Source organism: Aythya ferina (genome assembly GCF_964211825.1).
Source record: "Aythya ferina genome assembly, chromosome: 7".
Lineage (NCBI taxonomy): Eukaryota > Metazoa > Chordata > Aves > Anseriformes > Anatidae > Aythya > Aythya ferina.
Window position 1 is genome coordinate 29346296 of NC_140302.1, and position 20588 is coordinate 29366883.

The 20588-nt window shown below is 40.6% G+C and overlaps 1 protein-coding gene and 1 long non-coding RNA gene across 24 annotated transcripts in view; one reads left to right on the forward strand and one right to left on the reverse strand.

Annotated features, from left to right (window-relative positions):
• The window catches only part of ABLIM1 (actin binding LIM protein 1), a 190112-nt gene that overhangs the window by 44254 nt on the left and 125270 nt on the right, over positions 1-20588 (reverse strand). For 15 of the 23 annotated variants that reach the window (XM_084525598.1, XM_084525604.1, XM_084525593.1 and 12 more), the window contains 4 exons: positions 12235-12322; positions 7566-7624; positions 4800-4862; positions 1332-1379 (listed from right to left, as the gene is read on the reverse strand). In XM_084525598.1, the coding sequence (XP_084381724.1) occupies positions 1332-1379; positions 4800-4862; positions 7566-7624; positions 12235-12322 (258 nt within the window). The remainder of the gene's footprint in view (positions 1-1331; positions 1380-4799; positions 4863-7565; positions 7625-12234; positions 12323-20588) is intronic. The other 8 variants (XM_084525587.1, XM_084525592.1, XM_084525596.1 and 5 more) reach the window with 2 other exon arrangements.
• Positions 2172-3171, forward strand: LOC311439657. Its single transcript, XR_014694887.1, has 2 exons — positions 2172-2709; positions 2755-3171. It is a non-coding gene; the product is annotated as an uncharacterized lncRNA (long non-coding RNA).

Consider the following 20588-nt stretch of genomic DNA (forward strand, 5'->3'; position numbering starts at 1 on the left):
GCTATTAGACAACTATAGCAACCTATAGGCCTATAATAACTCCTGATGGAAAACTGTGACTGGGTATGGCTTCTATTACATTGTACATTATGTTTTCATTACCAGTTGAGAAACCCTGCCTCTGTAGCACTACTTTACTACTTAAACAGGTGGCAAGAGAAACAATCGATGATGAATTCTCTTCTGATGTGACCGGTGTAAATCCCATCCTAGAGAAGAGCTGGATCGGAGCACAAGTTAAAACTGGACCAGTGGCAAACCCTGACCTTCACTGGAGATATCACATGAGCATTTTTGAACACATACAGATAAGGAAATGAGAGGAAACCTCCTTTAATATGAATGCATTCCTCTAGTGGTATTTCATTCCATCACAACAAACCTGTGACACTTGTTCTATACTCCCAGCAACAAAGTTAAGCTGTCTTACTTCTGCAAACGGGTCTGGAATATTCTATGCATAACCATGCTTGTTCTTTAAGGATTCAAATAGAGCTTTTCATAATGCCACTTTTTTCAGAGAAATTTAAATCAAATCTTTGTTAAGAACTACAACTATTTTTTTCTTGTGGCATGGTCATTCTCCACATTTTTTGACTGTAGAAAAGGTGTTTCTTTTTTCTTTCCTCCTCCACCCAAATAGACATAACACTGGTAAATATATTAATATGGGATGTCTGTACCACATATAGGAAGTTTGTGAATGCATATGAAAAAAACAAACAATAGAAGCTCATACATATCATTAAAACGGGTCAGGGAGAGAACCAAATCACAAAGTAGCTGAAATATATGTAAGACTTTTCCGTATTTCCCACTTTATCACAGACATTTTTATGTTTTTGATCTTCATTTCATGCATTTGTCCTCAACGCAAAAGTTCTTTACCAACTTCATTTGCCGACTGGCAGAGGTAATACCAACTGTCATGCTCTTGATGCTCATCCTGTTAGGTTCATTGTGAATTTTAATGCTCAGTTATCATACTACCCATGCATATGCCCCAAGTTAATTAACTCATTATTTTATTATTAGATTACAAAGCTTAACATGTTCATCTGCATTTACCCCAGCTTGTCATGTCATCATGCATGGCACATCATCTAAATACATAACTTCTTTTAAGAAAAACATCCACACTAGAGCCATTCACATCATCCAGATACTGCTGTAATGTGGTGGCTGTGGCTTTTTGAAGTGCAGATGTTCAAAAACATGCTCTACAGTAACTTACAAGTGCAGGCAACCAGATCAAAACTGATCCCAAGAACATCTGGCCAAACAGATGCACTATTGTTTAACAAAGGCATCGTCAGCGTTGTTTACAGTACCTGCCTTAGTTTTTTGATAGAGTTCATTATGCAAGGCGGTGATAATAGCTGCAGAAGAATGAATATGTTTTCACTTAATAACATTGAACATGACAGTTTAAGCAAATTCTCTAAACCTCAGAAGCTACTGTAAGTGAAGCGTATTTATAAATAAGCTAAAAAGAAGATTAGGGTGTAATTTATTCTACTCAGCAGCCACAACTTTGCAATAGCAAAGAATTTGGCAGACCCAGTACAATACTTGCTACTGGAAGTACCTGCTTCAGCAACTGCAAGGCTTTACAGAGGATAGAAATTTTTTTAGGTCTTGGAACCAGGGTTCACTGGAAACAGGTTTCCCATGGATTTCAGTAATTTTCAGTGGCAGTGTACAAGACCAATAACGCACCTCAGTGCTACAGCATTCATTGTGCCTGTCTGCCAGTTGAACTGTGTCCTTCTCTTTACAAGTGTGTTACCTTCAAATGCACGCAGTACTTCAGTATTTCTCTTTCTTAAAAATCTACAATATATGTGCATCAGGACAGAGCTAGTGAAAAGGTTTAGTTCAAAGTCACACAGACACATATTAATAGGTTACAACATTTTTTTCTCCCTTTTCTAGACAAAAAGGCCAGAAAGAAGAAGGAATTTTCAGCACAGTCATTGAAGGCACGCTGCTACCATATGTAAGATCTTTTACAAGACTACTCATGCAAATGTAGTCTTCACCAACAGTAAGCTGAGTGGAAAGCAGAAAAAAAAAATGAAGTGGAAAGTCCAGAACGTACTGAATTCAATGGTCAAGTTCTTACAGAATTCACAATATTTGGTTTACTTCCTCAAAAATTCTTGAATAACTTTTTTTTTTTTTTTTTTTTTGCTGGTAGGTAGCAAGCATCGTTTTAAGAACACTACAGTCACCTTTTAACTTAAGAAATTTTCCCCTACAATTTAGTTATTCCAACTTGCTGGGTTCCTTCTTATATTTAGCAAACATTTAACCCCAGTAAACATGGGTCTCAGTCCACAGACAGCTGCCCATGGCAAATGATTAGCAATTACTTCAGAGGTGATTTATATTTCTTTTATGTTCCTTTATACTGTTTTGCTTTCTTTCTTGCACTGCCCTTGACATCTAGCTCCTAGTGAAATGCCTAACTTCTAACTTCCACTGATTTCAGTGGAAGCTCCAGTACTCAAGTCTGGCAGCTCAGTACTTTTGTTGGGATGTCGTAGATGGTGGTGTTGAGGCCTGATGTGTGATCATTGCATCAAAGTGGCATTTAAAGTGCTCGGAGTAAAGTTCTGTTTGAATCACACACCAAGGATTGTGTTCTCCAAATTATGTACACCATCCAAACAGCTTTCAGCAGGGTTATCGTGATGAAGAGCTGCAGTAGGCATGCACCTTCTGTCTTGCCTGTAATCTGAAGAGCTGCAGTAGGCATGAACCTTCTGTCTTGCCTGTAATCTGCCACCATATTAGCAACAAAACACACACACAAAATGGAACTCATAGGCAGCAGGTTCATCTGAGGCTCAAAACATCTTCTAACTTCAGTACCAAAGTTTGTTCATAGATCTAAGAGACTGTCAGGTATTTCTGCTTCTGGCTAAGCTTTTGTGACCTGTTTCCCACTAGCTGTTCGGTACTCAGCTGAGTCACAATGTCTCAGACCTCTGAAGTCAGTATCCAGGGACCTACAGGATCTCTGAAGCATGCACCTCCATCAACAGGTGCATACTTCAGAGAAACAAGAAACATCAACAAGACTGAACCACCATGGTCTGGAAAAAGCTGCAGATATTATTTACAAAACAAGCACGCTCTGGCTTACTATGTGCAAAAGGCGTTTGCATCAAGCGTGCTCTGGTAAAGTTAAAAACTATAATTTTCATGTAGATTAAAGACTTTGGCCTGTCTTTACAGCAACAGCAGTGATAGCATCTTTGTGTCTACTCTGCAGAAGTGCACTTAAAGCCAAAGTCTGCCTTGAATTACACTTTGTATAATTAGCCTGTAAATCCAAGCAGTATTAAATACTGACTAAACTTACCCAAGAGGATATTATCTGACCCTAAGCTACTTGTATCCTATACAGTCTGCAAAGCAACAACAAGAACATACCTTGATTTTGGCACGGACCACTCCTATTTTTCTGTGCATGTTTTTCTAATAGACTGGATAGGATTCATTTTTCAATCCTAAGGCTCCCGGGTTTCAACATTGGAAACTCAGACTCCTGCATGCTAAACTGACTGCAAGAAGCCATTACACTGGCCTAAAAGATGAGTGAAACAGTCCCCCAGATTGCTTTCCTTACTCTCCAATATCAGATCCCATAAAGCCTAAAAGTGCAGAGACAATGTCCTCCTTAGGAGCAGTAATAACATAACTTTGTAGCTTTATTTTCTTGATATATATTCTGTAGATAAGAGAGAGCAACATTCAAGAGGGGTTAATACATTGCAACATCCAAGTGAACTACGTGAAGTCCTTTGCAGGACAAAGGGCACAGGCCTGGCAGTGACTGCTATTGAATCCCAGCGCTGTGTTCAGCCACGTAACGCTGCCCTGCAGACTGCATCTAACACAAATATCCTGCCCTGGCTGATGATACAACTGTGCAATGAGAGATGTGATGATACAACTGTGCAATGAGAGATGTGAAGGCTGTGTGAGCAGACAGTGAAAGTCCAGTGGCAGGGAATCTATCAGCCTGTCTGCCTACTGCTAGCCTGTACTAAGTCCTTATCAGCACATTTTTACTTCATCATTGGGTGAAAGCTATACAACCAGACAGCAGATACAACCAACAAAGAAGCAATGCTCTGAATGAGAAATGGAAGTAGGTGGTGGTCTCAGGTGCACACCAAACTCAAGGAAGTCTGAAAGCAGAAGAATCAAGGAGGGACAACCTCCTAACGCCAACATGGATGTGCTGCTGATTATGGAGAGGCCAAACGCTCTGGGGCAGTGCTCAGGACATGCCCAAACCCAGCATTTTGTAAATATTTTCTCAACTGAAGTTTTCATCTGTATTTGGTTAATAATTATAAAAACAAAAATGATATAACTGATAGCATTTTTCCCTCTAAAAAACATAAACCATTGTTCATGGAAATCTGACTTCTTCCCTTCAAACTCAGACACTTTTTTACCATTTTCATTTGCTTCATATTTGCACTCTAATTTTTTCCTTCAGAAGAAAAACTTTCAACGGCACTGGAAGAAAAATAATGCAACCCCCAAAAGCTCAAATTAATATGAAAAAATCAATCAAGTATTTCATTAAAAGAAATGAAAATGTGAGAATTAACACACACTGGACTACATGATGCAAAATACAGAATCAGTGCCCAGGGTGGCAAGTGATAGCAGGAAAGCTATGTGGCAGAAGTAGTAGCAAGCACAGCAAATGACAATAACCAAGAATCTTCTCAGTAAAGAAGATTGTTATCAACACTGAAAACACAACAGCAAACCTCTGCAGAGCGTGGTCTGCGCAGAACCAGACTCTTTGGATAAAAGAACTCAGATGAGGAATGCTGTCATGAAACAGAAAAGGGAAAAAGAAGAGTGAAAAGGAAAATAGTTTCCCCAGCCCGTAAGATTTATGTTACTTATTGGTTCCTGTAGAATCACAAACCACCAGACAGTTGTTAAAAACAAAATAAACAACAACAACAAAAATAAGCAATTTATACTCTTGTTACATACACAGGACTGCTTTACTGTGTTTTGTCTTTACAATCCTCTACAAATAAAAACAGGAGGAAGACCTTAACCATTTTCATGAGCTCCAACTGAAATACCAAGCAGCTAAAGTGCTGATTAGTTTATATCACAATTCAGAACTTGCTGAATACTTCTGAAGTGACTTCCACGATAAAAGGGCATTTTGTTTTGTTTTGCTCTACTGGGAAAGGAAACTCAGCAGAGAGGCCATGTCACTAACTTTTTGCAGAACCACCAATAAATCCAGGCCCGACCCTGCAAGTGGTTTTATCTCATATTTGGCAACTCACAAACCAGATTCTGATTCTCTTATCAGGTTGAAGTCTATGCAACCAAGAAATCGACAGTGAATCAAACCACAGTTCATAATTTAGTGGTGACATGTTCAAATAGCACATAGTTCTGTCAGTTGTTTAATATGTTTCTGTACCTACCTTTTTGCTACTGCCTTCATTTGAGTCTGCTGAATGAAACATGTGGCAAAGTCATCTAAATGAACTCAAGTGAGCAAGTGAACTCAAACTGATTTTAAAATAAGGTGTCTGATATTTGCAGAATGCATACAGACTATCTGTGATGTAAAGCTGAAGCTAAAAATCCTCTCTCTCTCCAGCTATCTTCAGTATATTGCATTTCCTGATACCCTTTTAAGACATCTGAAACCTCTGCATGGAAGATCTCCAGGAATAAGGTGGCCTTGGATAGCTTTGCCATAACATTTCTCATGTTCCCTTAATAAGCATTCTCTCACTTCATTTGTCTTAAATTTCCTGCAAGCACTCACTTATGCAAAGTCTTGCAGGTGGATGAATTTATTTACTTCATTCACTTCAATTAAAATCAGCTGAAGAGGAAGAAGATTCACATGCTTGAATGTGTAATGGAAAAAAGGAGAAGATACTTGAAGAGGACTTTACAATTTCCATGGGGAATGGAAATAAACCAACAGAGTTATAAGGCCAGCTTGGAGAAGGTTCATAAGGGCAGCAGTGTAGTCAGGAATGCTTTGATAAGGCTTTTGGGTCCAAGTGAAAGGGACGTATTGTACCCCAGCCATTCACTGCTAAGCATAAGCATTCTGACACTTAAGCAGGTCCAAAGCCCTGTCTTACATTCAAATTGTTAAATGAGGAAGAAAATCCAGAGCAGCATAAAAAGTACTGCGGTAATTAGTTAACATTAATAAGGGAGCAATCTAATTCTTTGGAGTTCTCTCTTTACCTTCTAATTACTGAGCGCTGGCATAAACAATCTGTCTGCTCCTTGGGTGATGCAACAGCCCCACGCCTACTCTGGAGGTAATTCTGTCTCTTACGTGGTAAAGTTACAGCTGGTTTACGCTATGATAAGAGGGTCACTGAGAACAACATTTATGCAAGTGACATAATGCTACATGCTGGAAACCAAAGGCCAGGACAGACTTCTGAGAACAGCCAGGGAGCTTACTGACTTCCTAAGTTTCCAAGGCGGCATCAGGCCCACCTCCTTGCAGCTGAGAGGACTGAGTACAAAATCCAGAGAACTTTATGAAGGAAGTTTCACAAGCATGTTAAATACCTGGTCATCTATGGCCAATTCTCCTTCTGTATTATCAGTACAGCCCACACAGATGTGAACTCTGCTCAAGAAAAAGTTATCAGTATGCTACCTACATTCATAGTAAATTTGCAGAACAGCGCATCTAAATAAATTCTGAAGGCCTGGGTTTCCTGTGAATGACCCACACATAGAACAAAACCCACAGGATAACCTCCATGCCAGTGCCTCTCATTTTCCTTGTCTGGTAGACCTTCTAGCCATTTTATTCACATGAAGTCTCTAATATTTATATTCAGAAAAATTAACCAAGTTCAAAGAAACTACTGAGACATCAAAGACAGTAAATTGTCCAGGAGGCAAATTAGTGAATATAGGCTTAACATTAAAATTACATGCAAAAATCCAGGCTATAATGTTTATCAGTGCAATGTTATTCCCATCAATTTGATTAATCCAGAAACCATGTAGGGATATGTTGAAGTGACCCCAAGGATAACTGCAACTCTTCTTGGCATTCAAATTAGGATCCTTTTAGTCTGGGGTTTATTTGTATGAAGAGTCCATCTGAGCTAAATGCTGTAAATAACTGCACAGAATGGGATAACTATTGAGAGAAATTACACAGATGTGCAAAAATACTAAGATACCCTGTAGTACTTGCTCTGTTCACATTTTCCTCTTAAAAATCTCTCCCCAAAAATAATTGATATAAGATTAACTGTCTTAAAGACAATGTCACATCTGTATGTCAGTAAATGATTCTATCTTTATATCACTACACTGAAACAGATACGTGAAGATGCCTAAAAATCACACCAGTACCTCTGAAGTGCTGTCACAGTTATTCTGCCAACGTGGTGACAGCTATGCAATAAGCAAACAAGCAAAAATGGACAATCAACTCTTTCAAATACAACGTCCAGTTACTGTGTGTGCAAAACATCCAGCGAGTTATTGCCACAAGTTCAGCTTACCCTTAGCTTCTCTTCGGTCTTAGTGGATTGCTTACAGTCGGGATGCCAGACAGTGGAACCTTTGGGAGGTGTAAAAAGAAGAAAAATCCTTACTCAGATTAAAACAGATCATGAAAACCTGGTCATGAAAACTTAGTCATGAAAACAGAACCCCTTCACTGCATCAGACTGTGAAAGAGGAACACAAGTGAAACAAACCAAACCCTCAGCCCACCTACAGCAGGCCCTTGTGGAAGCTGTCAAAGCACTTAGCACACATTCTTAATTAAGTCAAACACCCCATAAGCAGCAAGAAATGCAGCCAGCACCAGCTGGAGGAACTGAAAAACTAAGGGTTCTTCTGGGGAGGATGGAGGGTAAGGGCCATAGTGACCTGATCTGCTCTTCCCTTACGTACCCCACCATGCATACAAAGGAAGTTCTGGTTACAAGCCCACCAATACCAGCAAAGTCTGATGACTTCCTTGAGCAGTCGGTGCCGTGCTCAGTTATTGTGAAATATTACTGAAATATTGCAAAATAGCACCTCTTCCCTGCAACTATGCAAAATGCAACAGGAAAAGCATATATGGAGCAAAATTAGAAAAAAATCATAACAGCAGTCAGTGCTGTATCGTGCCCTGCACCAAGCTGGAGAAGTCAGTATGACTATTGGCATGAAGCAGTATGTGAAGGAGCCTCTCTCGAGATCCAAGTGTACCATACTTGTCACTGGCACACACATCGCTTCTGCTCCTTGCTCTGTGAGGTCAGTGGCATGTGTTGTATTGGATTTCTGCATGGCACGTTCCAGCCTCACATCCTTTAAAAAAAAAAAAAATCAAGGTCTCCACTGTCTGTGTTCCAAAACATGGGATTTTCTCTTACATTGTGAAAATGTAAATATCCGTCTGTGCTCACGGGCTGAGCAGTGCTCAGGGCAAGGGGCACTTCCATTCCACTTCAGTGCTCAGGAACAGAGCACGAACTGTGGTCACTGCTGGGAAGCTGCTGGCAGGTTTTAGCCAAACTGAAATGGAGCAGAAGCTAATGCTGATTTGTAACACTGACTGCAGCTGCAGTCAAATTTAAACTTCAGTCCAGCCACTGCAAAGCCAATACTGAGCCTTGTCTGCCTGCAGGAGGGAGCTTCACCTTCACTCCGTCCACACAGAAACCAAACAAAGGGCAGTCCAGGTCTCCTGCTGGTGAATATTAGCCCAAGTGCAGCCAGAGGACACCCCACCCTCAGAGCCACTGAGAGGTACGGGTCAGGGGCCCTGGACACTTTATTCTAACAAGCCCTTACATGGCTCAGTACAGAAGTGAAGAGCAACAGGAATGATTTCACTTCCCAGCAGCACACAGCATAATCATCATCAGAAGACTGCAGGGAACACTGTGATTCTGGATCAGGGCCTGAGACGTTTGGCTTCGAGTCTAAGACAAGGAAGAAGAAACTGCATTTGGCAGGCGGGGACGATCAGATAACAGGGAGAAGCGCACCGAGAGCCTTCTCTGTAAACAAACAGCAGCTTCCGAGCCAGGACCCCACAGCGCCAGCAAGATCAGGAGAGAAGCATGGCCTGTGCATTTGCTTAGGAGATCAGGCAGATCCCAGCCCTCAGGAGGAAGAGAGTTCGTGCCATAAAGCTGATGAGTTAAGACTCAGAAGGCTTCAGAATTTGCAAGTTCAGTTACAAGCTTCCTGCATGACCCCAAGAAAAATGTTCTCTGCTCCTCTGTACCTCAGTTTCTTTTCTATTAAACCGTTCCTATCATCAAAGGAAAAGCTATTGCTGAAATTTCAGGCAGCGTTTAGCACAAACTAGCCCAATTTTAGGAACACCCACCCCAGGAGAATGCTGGAGCTGCTGAAGGGAATGAGAAATGCAAGAAGGTTTGGATGTAATTTTCACGGTGGAACTTAGTTACCAGTTGTGAGCTTTCTTTCACAAAAAATGGTAAGAAGTTTTAAAAATATGAAATTGTAAAACCCAAATCAGGTAAAGCTGGCACAAGAAGTAAAATGCAAATATTTTTTCATGACCCTGAACTATAGCTTGTAGATTTGATTCACCCAAATGTGTCTCACTATTTTGAAATGTTTGGAACTGTGTAAATTCTCAAGCTGCATTGCCCTTCCTTTCCCTAACAGAAGCAGTTCAGCAAATTGTGGCTAATCCCACTCCTAATGTAAGTTTGCTCACTTGGCAAACATCAATCAACACATTCATTTATTCAGCTTTTTGCTTTGCGTGTACCGCTGATTCAGAATACAGTGCTCTAAAAAGCAGCAGCTCAATTACACAGTGAATAAGGCTGAAAGTCTGTGTGAGAATCAAGAGCAGCAGCCCTCTGAATGCTAAGCAACATCCTAGCTCAGCAACAGCCCTCTGGGATGATCCCTATAATAAAATACTACTAAGGAAGTCCACGGGAAAGAGAAAGTTTCTGATGCTACTTCCTTGTCATTTCCCTGTGAGGGAGCAGGGTGAAGTCAGAGTGCTTCTGCTAGCACTACCTAAACCATCCTTAACATAGTTAACATAGGAAGCCCCAGAATGGTGGGTCTGGTTTTGTGTTTTCTTTTTGCAGATTTGCTTTTGCACATTCCTATTGCAAGTGACTAACAGAAACCTACCAGGCTCCTCTACTTATACAAAGCGGTACCAACACAGTTTTCATGTCTAGTAGAGAGAACAACTAGAGATGAGAAGGAAGCTTCCTATTTTCATATATTTCATTGGTAATGTAATATTGGTTCTGGCTGGTTTTTATTTCAGAGAAATGCTCTGAAGGCTGATATTCTGCACCCTAGGGGGAACAATTTGGATGGAGTCAGGATATCCATTTCAGCTGAGAGCTCTGCAGAGGAAAGGCTTTCAGGTCACCTTAAAGCCTTAAAAGCATGCTGAATTCAGCAAGGAAAGCTTTGTCAGGACAGTCTGGAGTACACTCAGCAATAGCGTTACTTGGTCAGAAAACAGACTTATACAATAAAGCAGTGCAACTTGGGCTGCTGCTCCTCCACTGAAGCACAGTGTGCATGAGGGACATCAATTCACCATCATGGGACAGGAGATGCAGAAGTGTGTGTAGCTAAGAAGAGAATGACAGCAGGTCAAGGAGCCAGGTATCTCTTCCCGTCTCATATCACCTAAACTTTGCCTGAACAAAAATCTAGCCTTGTTTAAGTACTTCCTGCCTTACTGGGATCAGCACAAGTTTATACTGCAGCCTGCACATGAACTTCCATTCTGTGCTCAACTGGTGCAAACTGCATCAGTTCATCCCTTGCTGCTATTAAAGTAATTTCTGAATTAGTCTGCTCACCTTGAACTCTGCCTGTCCTTTATCATACTATCATGTGAAGAAACTAAGATTACCACTTGTAAGATGCTGTAACTGCTGCTTTCAAATTAGGCTTTCCAGTTTGCCATCAGAAAGCAGTAGTTCCTACCCAGCCCTCTTTCAGCCTCTCCTTGCTCTGGCAATGAAGTGCCGCTACACAACTGTGTATCTAATTCTGTGCACAGCTGGAATAAGATGATGCCTTACAAGGCCAGTGAGATTAGAAAAATGGACTGCAAGGGAGGACAAACTGTAAAATAACACAAATTAGCTTCAAAGGAATTCCTTAACAATGTTATCTTGTTTTGGAATTCCTCCAGAAGGAATCTGTCTCCATTTTTTCATGAGATAGCTGCCATCACACTTTCTTCATTTCTTTCCTACACTTTTACAGGCCTTTCAGGTGCATCAAGTGAGTTTTCTAACATAACTACAATACACAAAATCCCGATCCGCAGTTACCTTTTCACTTTGATTTCTAGATGTACAAATGCATATTAGATGTCTTTCTACCAATATTAATTAATACTACAGCAAGTCAGAAAAAATAATTGTAGCTTAACAGCTAATGTGCTACCTTCTGGGAAAGTCAACAGAATACAGTTCAAGGATGTTTTTCAATCAAAGAAAGAAGCACATTCTGTTTTACATGAAAAGATTAAGGGAAAAAAAAAAATGCTTTGCACCTGGAAGTGAGTACAAGACCGCTAATAATAAAAAGGAAATGGAAATGAATATGTGAGAAAGAAGTGACTTCAGAAAGAGACAAATAAATATAAATGGGACTAAAGGAGACATGTGACCAGATGAACGGGAAATAGGCAAGGCAAGCAAATATAATTAGGAAGCAGAGGAGACAATCTAATGATGCGCATGGGGGATGAGATCTACGTGATTCAAAACAAGCTCACTGCAGTGTCTGGAAGGCTTTTCATTGCGTTTTACAGTTTGAAGAGTGGTCCGGAATAACAGAATTCAGGGGGAAATTACGTGAAATCCTCTCACATTGTCTGATAGCTCATCCACCAGTCTGTACACTAAGCTATCTGTGAGAAGCCAAATTCAGACGCAGCCTAATAATTTTTACCCTTGTTACACAGCTTTTGAAAATACAATCTGGCTCAACTCAGGTATAGAGTCACTGCAAAGCCATCATCATGGCCATTTACTACAGTGAAAGAGTTCAGTAAAAATGTTTGAGGGCACCGTAAAGAAGAAAGGATGGCTGCTGTCCACCATGTCCACACTGCACAGGGATAGCTAATAAAGTGCTGAGGTCTGTAACAGAAAAATTACCAAGCCTGACTTTCTGGTTTTAGAACAGAGACGTCCTTACCTTGCAGATACATTTCTTCTCCTTCCGTGAACATTTGGTTGCACCTGCTGCATCGTGCACAGCTTGGATGATAATGCTTGTCACCGGCCTAAACAAGAAAGAGAGATGAGGGATCAATGCACTGTAAACATTGCTCACAATTACACTGCTCTGTGAGCACTCAATCTGCTAACAGACCACTCTCATTTTTCCTCTAGTTTGCCTGTTATAATATGGCTCTGATGATATGACAGCAGCTATGGGAACGTAAGACCTGCCATTCTGGCTCAGCGCAAAGGTCCAGCATCCTGTCCTCAACAGAGGCCAGCAGTGACTACCCAGGGTAAAAAGCTACAGGAACAAGACAAGATAGAACAGCCTTTCCTCTTCACACCTTCCCATTCAAGTCATCAGTGGTTTAAATACTTCCTGGTGAAAGGCTATGTTCCAGTCTCTCTATTCTCTGTGATTTTGCCTGACAGCTTTTTGAATCCCCACTTACCAAAGCAATGAATGTTACACCGCAGCTAGACATTTGTGCAAACCTGCTGCCTCCTCCTTTTGCAGACAGCACATATTTTCTCAATTGCTCCGCTGTTATGGATGAATTTAGACAATGAATGACAGTTTTCAACCTGCCATTTCATTCCTTGGCTGCCTTCCCAACACTGCTGATATGGGCAACTTCTGGGACCATTAACCTAAAGCACAAATGCCTGACTTCAGAAGCTAGATGGGTGCAGGCAGCTTGAGCTGCCTGAACTATTGACCTAAAGATTCTAAATACTCTAGATCCTGTAACCCAAATCCACCGAGTCACTTAAATACACATCTCTTCAATACAGTGATATTCATAAAAGACTTGGCTGATCAGATTTCAGGCCTATAAGGACATGAAAAATCAAGGCACAGACACGATTGTGATTTCTCCTTGGGAGAAACTAAGCATGCAAAGCTCACATCAGGCTTTTTGAAAAAAAAAAAAAAAAAAAAAAAAAAAAAAAAGAATCCTAAAACAAGCAAGTAGTGACAATTAATGGATTCTAAAAGGCTTTATAAATGTATCCGATTTCCTAACATGTTAACTTCAAATGCTTTTCACAAAATATTCCCTATCAACTGAAATGTTACGTGCACAACACCAGTCTGCAGCATAGCGCTGCAAATACTGAATGGGCTTCCAAGGTAGATCTCACATTCAGACAGCTCAGCACTCATCAGCAGGAGCCTGTATCCTTCTCTGCACTTTCTGCTGTGCAAAATCAATATTGTGCATACAAAGGAACAGGAATTTTATCTGTATTTGGTAAAAAAATAATCCCAACTTTTGAGCACTCCTCAAATTCTTCAGCAGAGTGAGGGCCCAAAGAGCTGCTTGTCACAAGCAATTTCAGGCATTTTTCATTTAAAGATGATGCCAAGCCCATGTCCTGGAAACTGCTCCCAGTTAATGAGATATAAAAAATTCCTAACAAGACTGAATCACTGCCGGAAAGCATCTTCTCCAAACAGGAAGACAATGATTACAAAAATACATATGAACTCATAGAAGAGGAATCTTTTCTGGGCTCGCCTGTCTCATCCAACTGCAGAACATCTCTGCTGCATAAGAGAGCTCAGATTTTCAGTAGGCACATGAATGTTTTTTCTGAAATAAATTCATAGCTTCTCAAAAGGTATTCAGTACGGTAGCTAAGAAGCTATCTAGTCTGAATTGGGAAAAGTACAGGGCCTGTTATGTTATTATGAATTAACCCCTGACATATCCCATCTGAGATGGGGCCATGTCTCGTAAGATGTTATCCAAATTCCCAGACACAAAAGACTGAAACAACACTGTGGTCAAAAGTTTTTGTAATTTCAGTTAACTGCCAAAAAGTCTGTACATTGATATTGTCAGATTAATCAGGCTTTACAAAGAAATAATTCCCTTCCAAGAATGCCAATAGTAAACTACGGCAATGGAGTTTTAATGGATCCAGCAGAAATATCTATAATGTGAAAGCACTGTGCTCTGTGGACAATAGAAATCATGTATTCACATCCGAACAGTTTCAGCATCTGTTCTTCCAAGCTTTGATGTACGTGTGTTTTAGGAACAGAATGACAGATGACCCCCATGTATTACTCAAACATTGCATTGCACGGTCCTAGGCAAAAACTGCTGAAATCTTTGGGTTTTGGGTAGTTTTTCTGGCACTAGCACAGGATTCTGATTTTTGTGTTCCTTATTTTGCAGTCAAATTACAACAACTTGGGTCAGTAATTTCTACTAGCTCCATTCACCATTTGTCCTAAAAGGGTGTGTATGTGGTCTAATCTCGCTAATATTGGCGAGTCTTTCACTTGCTGTGATAAACTGACAAACATGCCATTTGTTTTTCTCCTCATCACAAATATTTTCTTAAGGACACCTGGTACATCTGTCAGTTGATTATGACTTCTATAAGCAGCCTACACATTTAAGAAAGTCGGATTATTTACAGGAAAAACAAATCCAGGATTCATCACAACATTGTGTGTAAACCTGTGGCCACTCTGAAGCTTCCCACTCCCTGGAAAAAACCTCCAATATGCTACTGCCAATGTAATTTAAACAATGTACACATATCTCTAAAACAGCCAAAATGTTTATCAGATCTTTCCCTAAGGCTGTAACAACTGGCCAAACGTTAGCCCAGCGTGAGCAGTGATGAAGGAACACCATGCCCCTGCTAACACAAGCTTGCTAAGTGGAAGTGCTAACCCCTCCTGCACTGGCTGGTTTTGCTGGAGTTTTATATCACAGCAGCTGCAGCTGTTGCTGAATGCTTCCCATCCAGTTTCATCCATTTTCTGCCTCAGCAGTGTTTCTATGACTCTGGAGCAGAACTCTGTCTTCAGTGGGTATCCACTGGGAACCAATCTGCAGCTCAGCTAACCCAAGGCTAATCTTGCTAAGCCTGACTTGCCATCATCATCTGAGAAAGCGGGTTGCTAAAAATCAGTCATTACAACGTATTAGGAGAAACTTCAGGATCTACAGGGAACGAAATATTCACACTTTTCAGATATCTGTTTTCTTCCTAGCTTTCAGGCTACTAAACCCACATTCAGCATTCGGTGTGAAGTTTCCTGTAACCACACACCGCCATACTGGGGGCTGTTAAGGCTTACATCCCAGTCCTGCTGGCAATACCAAGCACCATTACTCAGTGCACGTTTGCCCTGAAGGTTCTTCAGCCGAAGTGTACGAGGGTTAAAGGCACTTGCCTTCCCACTATGCCTCACTCTCCTTACCCCTTCCCAAGTTCACTTCATGTCCAGAAATCCCTTACAGTTGGTTGGCTACCCAAAAACTTCTCAGCTGGCATCTTGCACCCTGCTGACAGCAACAAATCACTTCTTGCTCAAAAAAATAGCTATTCAGTCTTTGGGGACTTAAAGCCAAAACTGTACCATTTCTCATAGGTGTCTGGGAAAGGCAACTGTGGGTTGCACAAAAAAATAAATTTAAACACAAATGACTCCAACCCAGAAAACAGAAATACAGCTGCATGCGTGCCCCAGAAGCCAGCCTCAGTCCCTGCTTTGGGCACACCCAGCCCTAATCCTAGGACCACAGTACTTCAAAAGCCAAGGACTGCACTTTTAGATTCTATCTCCTCCCTCATGCTGTCCCCCCAGCTCCCACAAGACCAACTTTTATTTTCTAAGTGCTTGTAGAGCTCCAGTCTGATTAAATAAATGTTTTCCTCTTTGGTGAACGTGAGAGCTTAAGATTTCCTATTACTCATGCCTTCAGTCCTGTTCTTTCCAGCACAACGGTGAACAAGAGCCAGAAGGGACAATAACAAGAATCCCACCAGGAGTGCTCACATGCCAGTGGGTCTGGTGGAGGAAGAACTAATTACCAACAGACATTTTCTGTTGGCCAAAAGACACAATTAAGTGCATTTTTACTGTGTTACATTTGCACAGCTGCACTCACTCTCCATTCAAAGATATCCTAGCAATCACCTGACAAGCAGCTATTAAACACATAGAAAGCTCAATTTTCCTAATACAACCTAAATGCAAAAAAAAAAAAAAATAAAAAAATAAAAAAAAGGATGTAGTTTTAAGAGTGCTTTTAAAAGGTGGTTTTTTTTTTGTTTGTTTTGTTTTTTAATGAAGAGCTATCAATCACAGCTCTTTGATTGACAAATCTAATCAAATATTTACTCCTACGATGACTCTAAGGAGGTTGACCTGATTTCTCAGATCTCTTAAGGACTAAGGAGCAGCATAAAGAATAACTCAGACTCATCTTTAAACCCCTTAAGGAATGTCATGAATTGTAAAACAGGAACTGTAGCAATAGCCTACCATTTTCCAGAGAAGCTTTATTTTAATTACTGGCAGAGGTCACAGAATCTTTCACCCTGTTTGATGTTCAGGATAATATCAAATGCCATTGTTTCCTTCTCTGCAGGCTTCTGTGATCTCACAGGCGGGTGGAACAGCACAAACACTATGAAGACCAAAATTTGCTTTTAATAACATCCTGGCCTAAACTGTCAACTCATTTTTCCCAGGGTCTTATCTGTTCAGCAAGTCACTACAAACTTCTGTGCTGAGATACAACAATAAAAGTGCAGCTCCTCTGCTTCCAAAGGACGTCTGAATCTCCCATAACTTTCCCTGTTACTACCAAAGGAAGGAAAATGTAATACAATTTAAATTTTGTAAACTATCTAGCTTGATAAATCCTTGTTTGATGTGCATCTTTAAAACGAGGACCTCCTGATGTTGTTTGGAGTACTAATGTCACCACCCCCTCTGGAGAGGAGCAGCTCCCAGCAGAGCCCTGCCCTGCGCCCGGAGCAGCGGGAAGCAGAGCTCACACCAGCAGTTCCCAGGCTGCGAGAAGCACGTGAGGGGGAAAGTGGGAAATGGAGCATGAGGCCGTGACTCTAAATCTGAATGACAACCTGCATGCAAGGGACGTGGAAGAATCCCAGAGCCTTCCATTGACTGCTGTGCTGTCTTGGGCAAGCCTAGACTGCAGCTGCTAGGAACACTTGCACTGTTCTTCCATGCCTGCTTTCTGCTTTTTATACAACATACTTCCCAGTATCCCAGCAGTGACTACCAGCGTCATGCTATTACATTCCTTAACAGATGGACTGTATCAAACTTTTGGAACTTATTACTGTTAATTCCATCAGCATACAGTATTATTATACTCATTAGTGGCTGCTAATAGCAATGCAAATTATTAGCTGCTTAGAATATCATTTTTCCTTATAGAAAAGATGTGAGTAATGCTTCAGGCTACATCTCCAGTGTTGCAGTTGGTCTGCTAGCATGAAGAATCAGCCCTCCTGGGAGCTGAACATCAACCAGACTTACTGTGCAGTAGGGCCCTAGCAGCCACCTGTGACTGCACTGTCGGCTCTGCCTCAAGTTCTCATTTTCCTGCAACACCCAGCGACGAGTGAGTTGCACACAAAGGCAAAACATGCTAAACTACAGGTTCCTTACGGCAGCCACTCATCCTGTCCTCACGGAGCAAATGCACCTATCATTACACACTGTACCACAGCTAAGGACTTACATTCTCCACACAGTTAAAAGCAGGAGGTTGTTACTTCAAAGATAATTCCACTCAACTAAGACATGCACCCACAGAAGCCTCAAGAGGCCAGGTAGAGTATTCTGGTCTGTACAGAGAAGCAAAGCAATAGCAGACCCACCTTTATTGCTCACTGCCAGGATTTCTAACGTCATCTCCATTAGAATCCTATTTATGCACAGAGAAATCTAATCCCAGTGACTGACCATGTAGTTAATCAGAGAGAATTCAGAGAAAATATATGTAGTAGATTGTATTAAGGTATGTGTATGTCCTGCAAAGTAAGACTAACCATTGAATGTGTGCAACATTTGCTCCATGTTTTGTCTTGTTGTGAATAGATATGTAAATTGATGGTATTCTACCCAGTCTCAGGCATCTCACTACTCCATGCAATTTATAAGTCTTCTTTCATTATTATCTGGACTGACTGGATCTAGGACCTAGAAGGATACTAAATTTATCAGGGTCATTCACATCAGAGATGTAGGAGTTAAAATAATGACTCGTGTCACTATGGCTAAGGAAAGTAATCCAAGATGCATGTTTTCTGTTCAGAAATAAAAGATCAGGGAAAAGTCCAGGTTCATAAACAGCAATTCTCACGTTGATTCATTGAGAGTCAATACAAATCTGTGAATTCACTGTCTTTATGACAGATATTACTGGTATACTTAACTAGAAACTACTTTCTCAGTCAGCAGAACTGCAACTGACTTCAACCTGCTGAAATGTAGCTAGAAATTTCAGTAACAAAGCTCTTTCATATCTTAAAAACCCAAAACAAACAAACAAAAAAACCAACCTCTCCCCAAAACAAACAAACAAACAAAAACCTGCATCTGACAGATATTTTACAGATCAGAAGGCACTGCACCTGACACCTGGCAACAAATATTAGACCTCATCCTAATGTGAACAGGTTATTTGCAATTCTAAAAATTAGCAATTACTTCTATTTGGATCATGATTTAATTGTGTAGACAGATAAAGAACAACACTGTATGTTAAAGGAACATATACCTAGATCTTAAATTAACCATTAAAAGATAAATCCTTGAATTTTAAAGACAGATTACTGAATGTCCTAAATTGTGTACTGTAAAAGACAAGCAAGAAAATAACCATGCTCTGTACTCTTTTATATAGAAAAAGCATAAGAATTGAGATAATTAAAAAGGTAATATAAAAGGTAATGTTAGATACTGTTTGTTGGACAAGATTTATTTATTTATTTTTTTTAAGTGTTTGCCATGAGTCTACTTTTACAAATTAAAAGACTTGAATAAATTGAACTCAAGAGTCTTAAAACAAAACAAAACAAAACAAAACAAAACAAAACAAACAACCAAAAAAAAAAAAAAAAAAACAACAAAAACTATAGCTAGGCAGTTGTCTGACAGATGGATGTGTTAGCAGGGGGTAGACAAACACCTCAGAGATGACTTCCTTCTGCCCACAGCATGAGGTACCTCTGCTACTGGCCCAAACAATATAATAAAAACAAATATAAAAACCTTTCCTTGTAAATTTGCCGATGACTCAAAACAATTTTTGTTTAAGCTACCTAAAATCTAACAAGTACATTTTAATATCCTAATGCAGAATGGCTGCAAATCAAACAAGCAGGGCCCTGGGAGACTGAGCGCCATGTTGTAGGCCACAGCCACTGAGGGAGGCACTTGGAGGTCATCATTAGAAACCTCCCGAAAGAGCTCGCAGAGTACCTAAAATAGCTGGTTCTTCTGATCATTTGGTGTGTGCAAAGAACATAAAGGGATAGCAGAAGCAAGGTTTTGCTTCTGACTATATACTGCAGTCGCTATTATAATACTGACAAGTGGACACATGGATTTGCAGAGTAATTCAGTGGAGAGCCACCAACCAACGTGAGCCTTAGGCTGTGAAATTGAAGGACTTGGAGCCAAATCATTACTGAGAGAGAGGCTTCAAAGATGACTGCAGCACAATGGAACAATAATTAAAAGCAAAGAAGAAAAATAGGAAAGAGAATGAGCTTTTCAATCCCACCAAAACAAACAAACAAACAAAAACAACTGTGACATCAACAAGCTAAAGTTAGACAAATTTAACCACAAAATAAGATGAGGTTTCTACAGTAGAGGTAACTTAAACAGCAAAAGGGAAAATCTGTGACTTCACAATCATTCTGCAGCCTTCATGACAAGACAGGATAATTTCACAAAGGATAACCTTATATTTTTATTATTTTATCATTATCATCATTATTTTTAGGGAAAAGCTCTATGATTTTGAAAAGAGAAGGTCAGACAAGACACTTTTAGCAGTTCCTCTAACCTTAAAATCCATTCCAATGGATACAGACGGAGGTATTTACCCATGCACCAAGGCCAGGCCTGGTCTGGTGGGAGGTGTCCCTGCCCATCGCAGGGAGTTGGAGTTAGTTGTTTTTAAAGCCCCTTCCAACCCAAACCATTCTGTGATTCTAAACTGCTCCTAGGGAGCACAGGACAGAATAATTAGAGTCAGAGCCTGAAAAATTTACTCCTCGAGCTGTCTTGGCAAAGCAGCAAAATTCCTGGTATAGCAGGAACTTTGCTGCTGGAAGTGAGCTTTTGTTGATGCGGTTTGCGGCTCAGGGAGACAGCCCAAGCACAACGCCGGGAGCAGATCGGGACGAGCTGTGCCGCATCAGCACCAGAGCTGCTACTGCCATGATTGCACCAAGGGCTCTGCAGAACAGGCACAGCTGAGATAGCTCAGTGCAGGGCTCAGCAAAACTCCTGCTAGCCTGCTC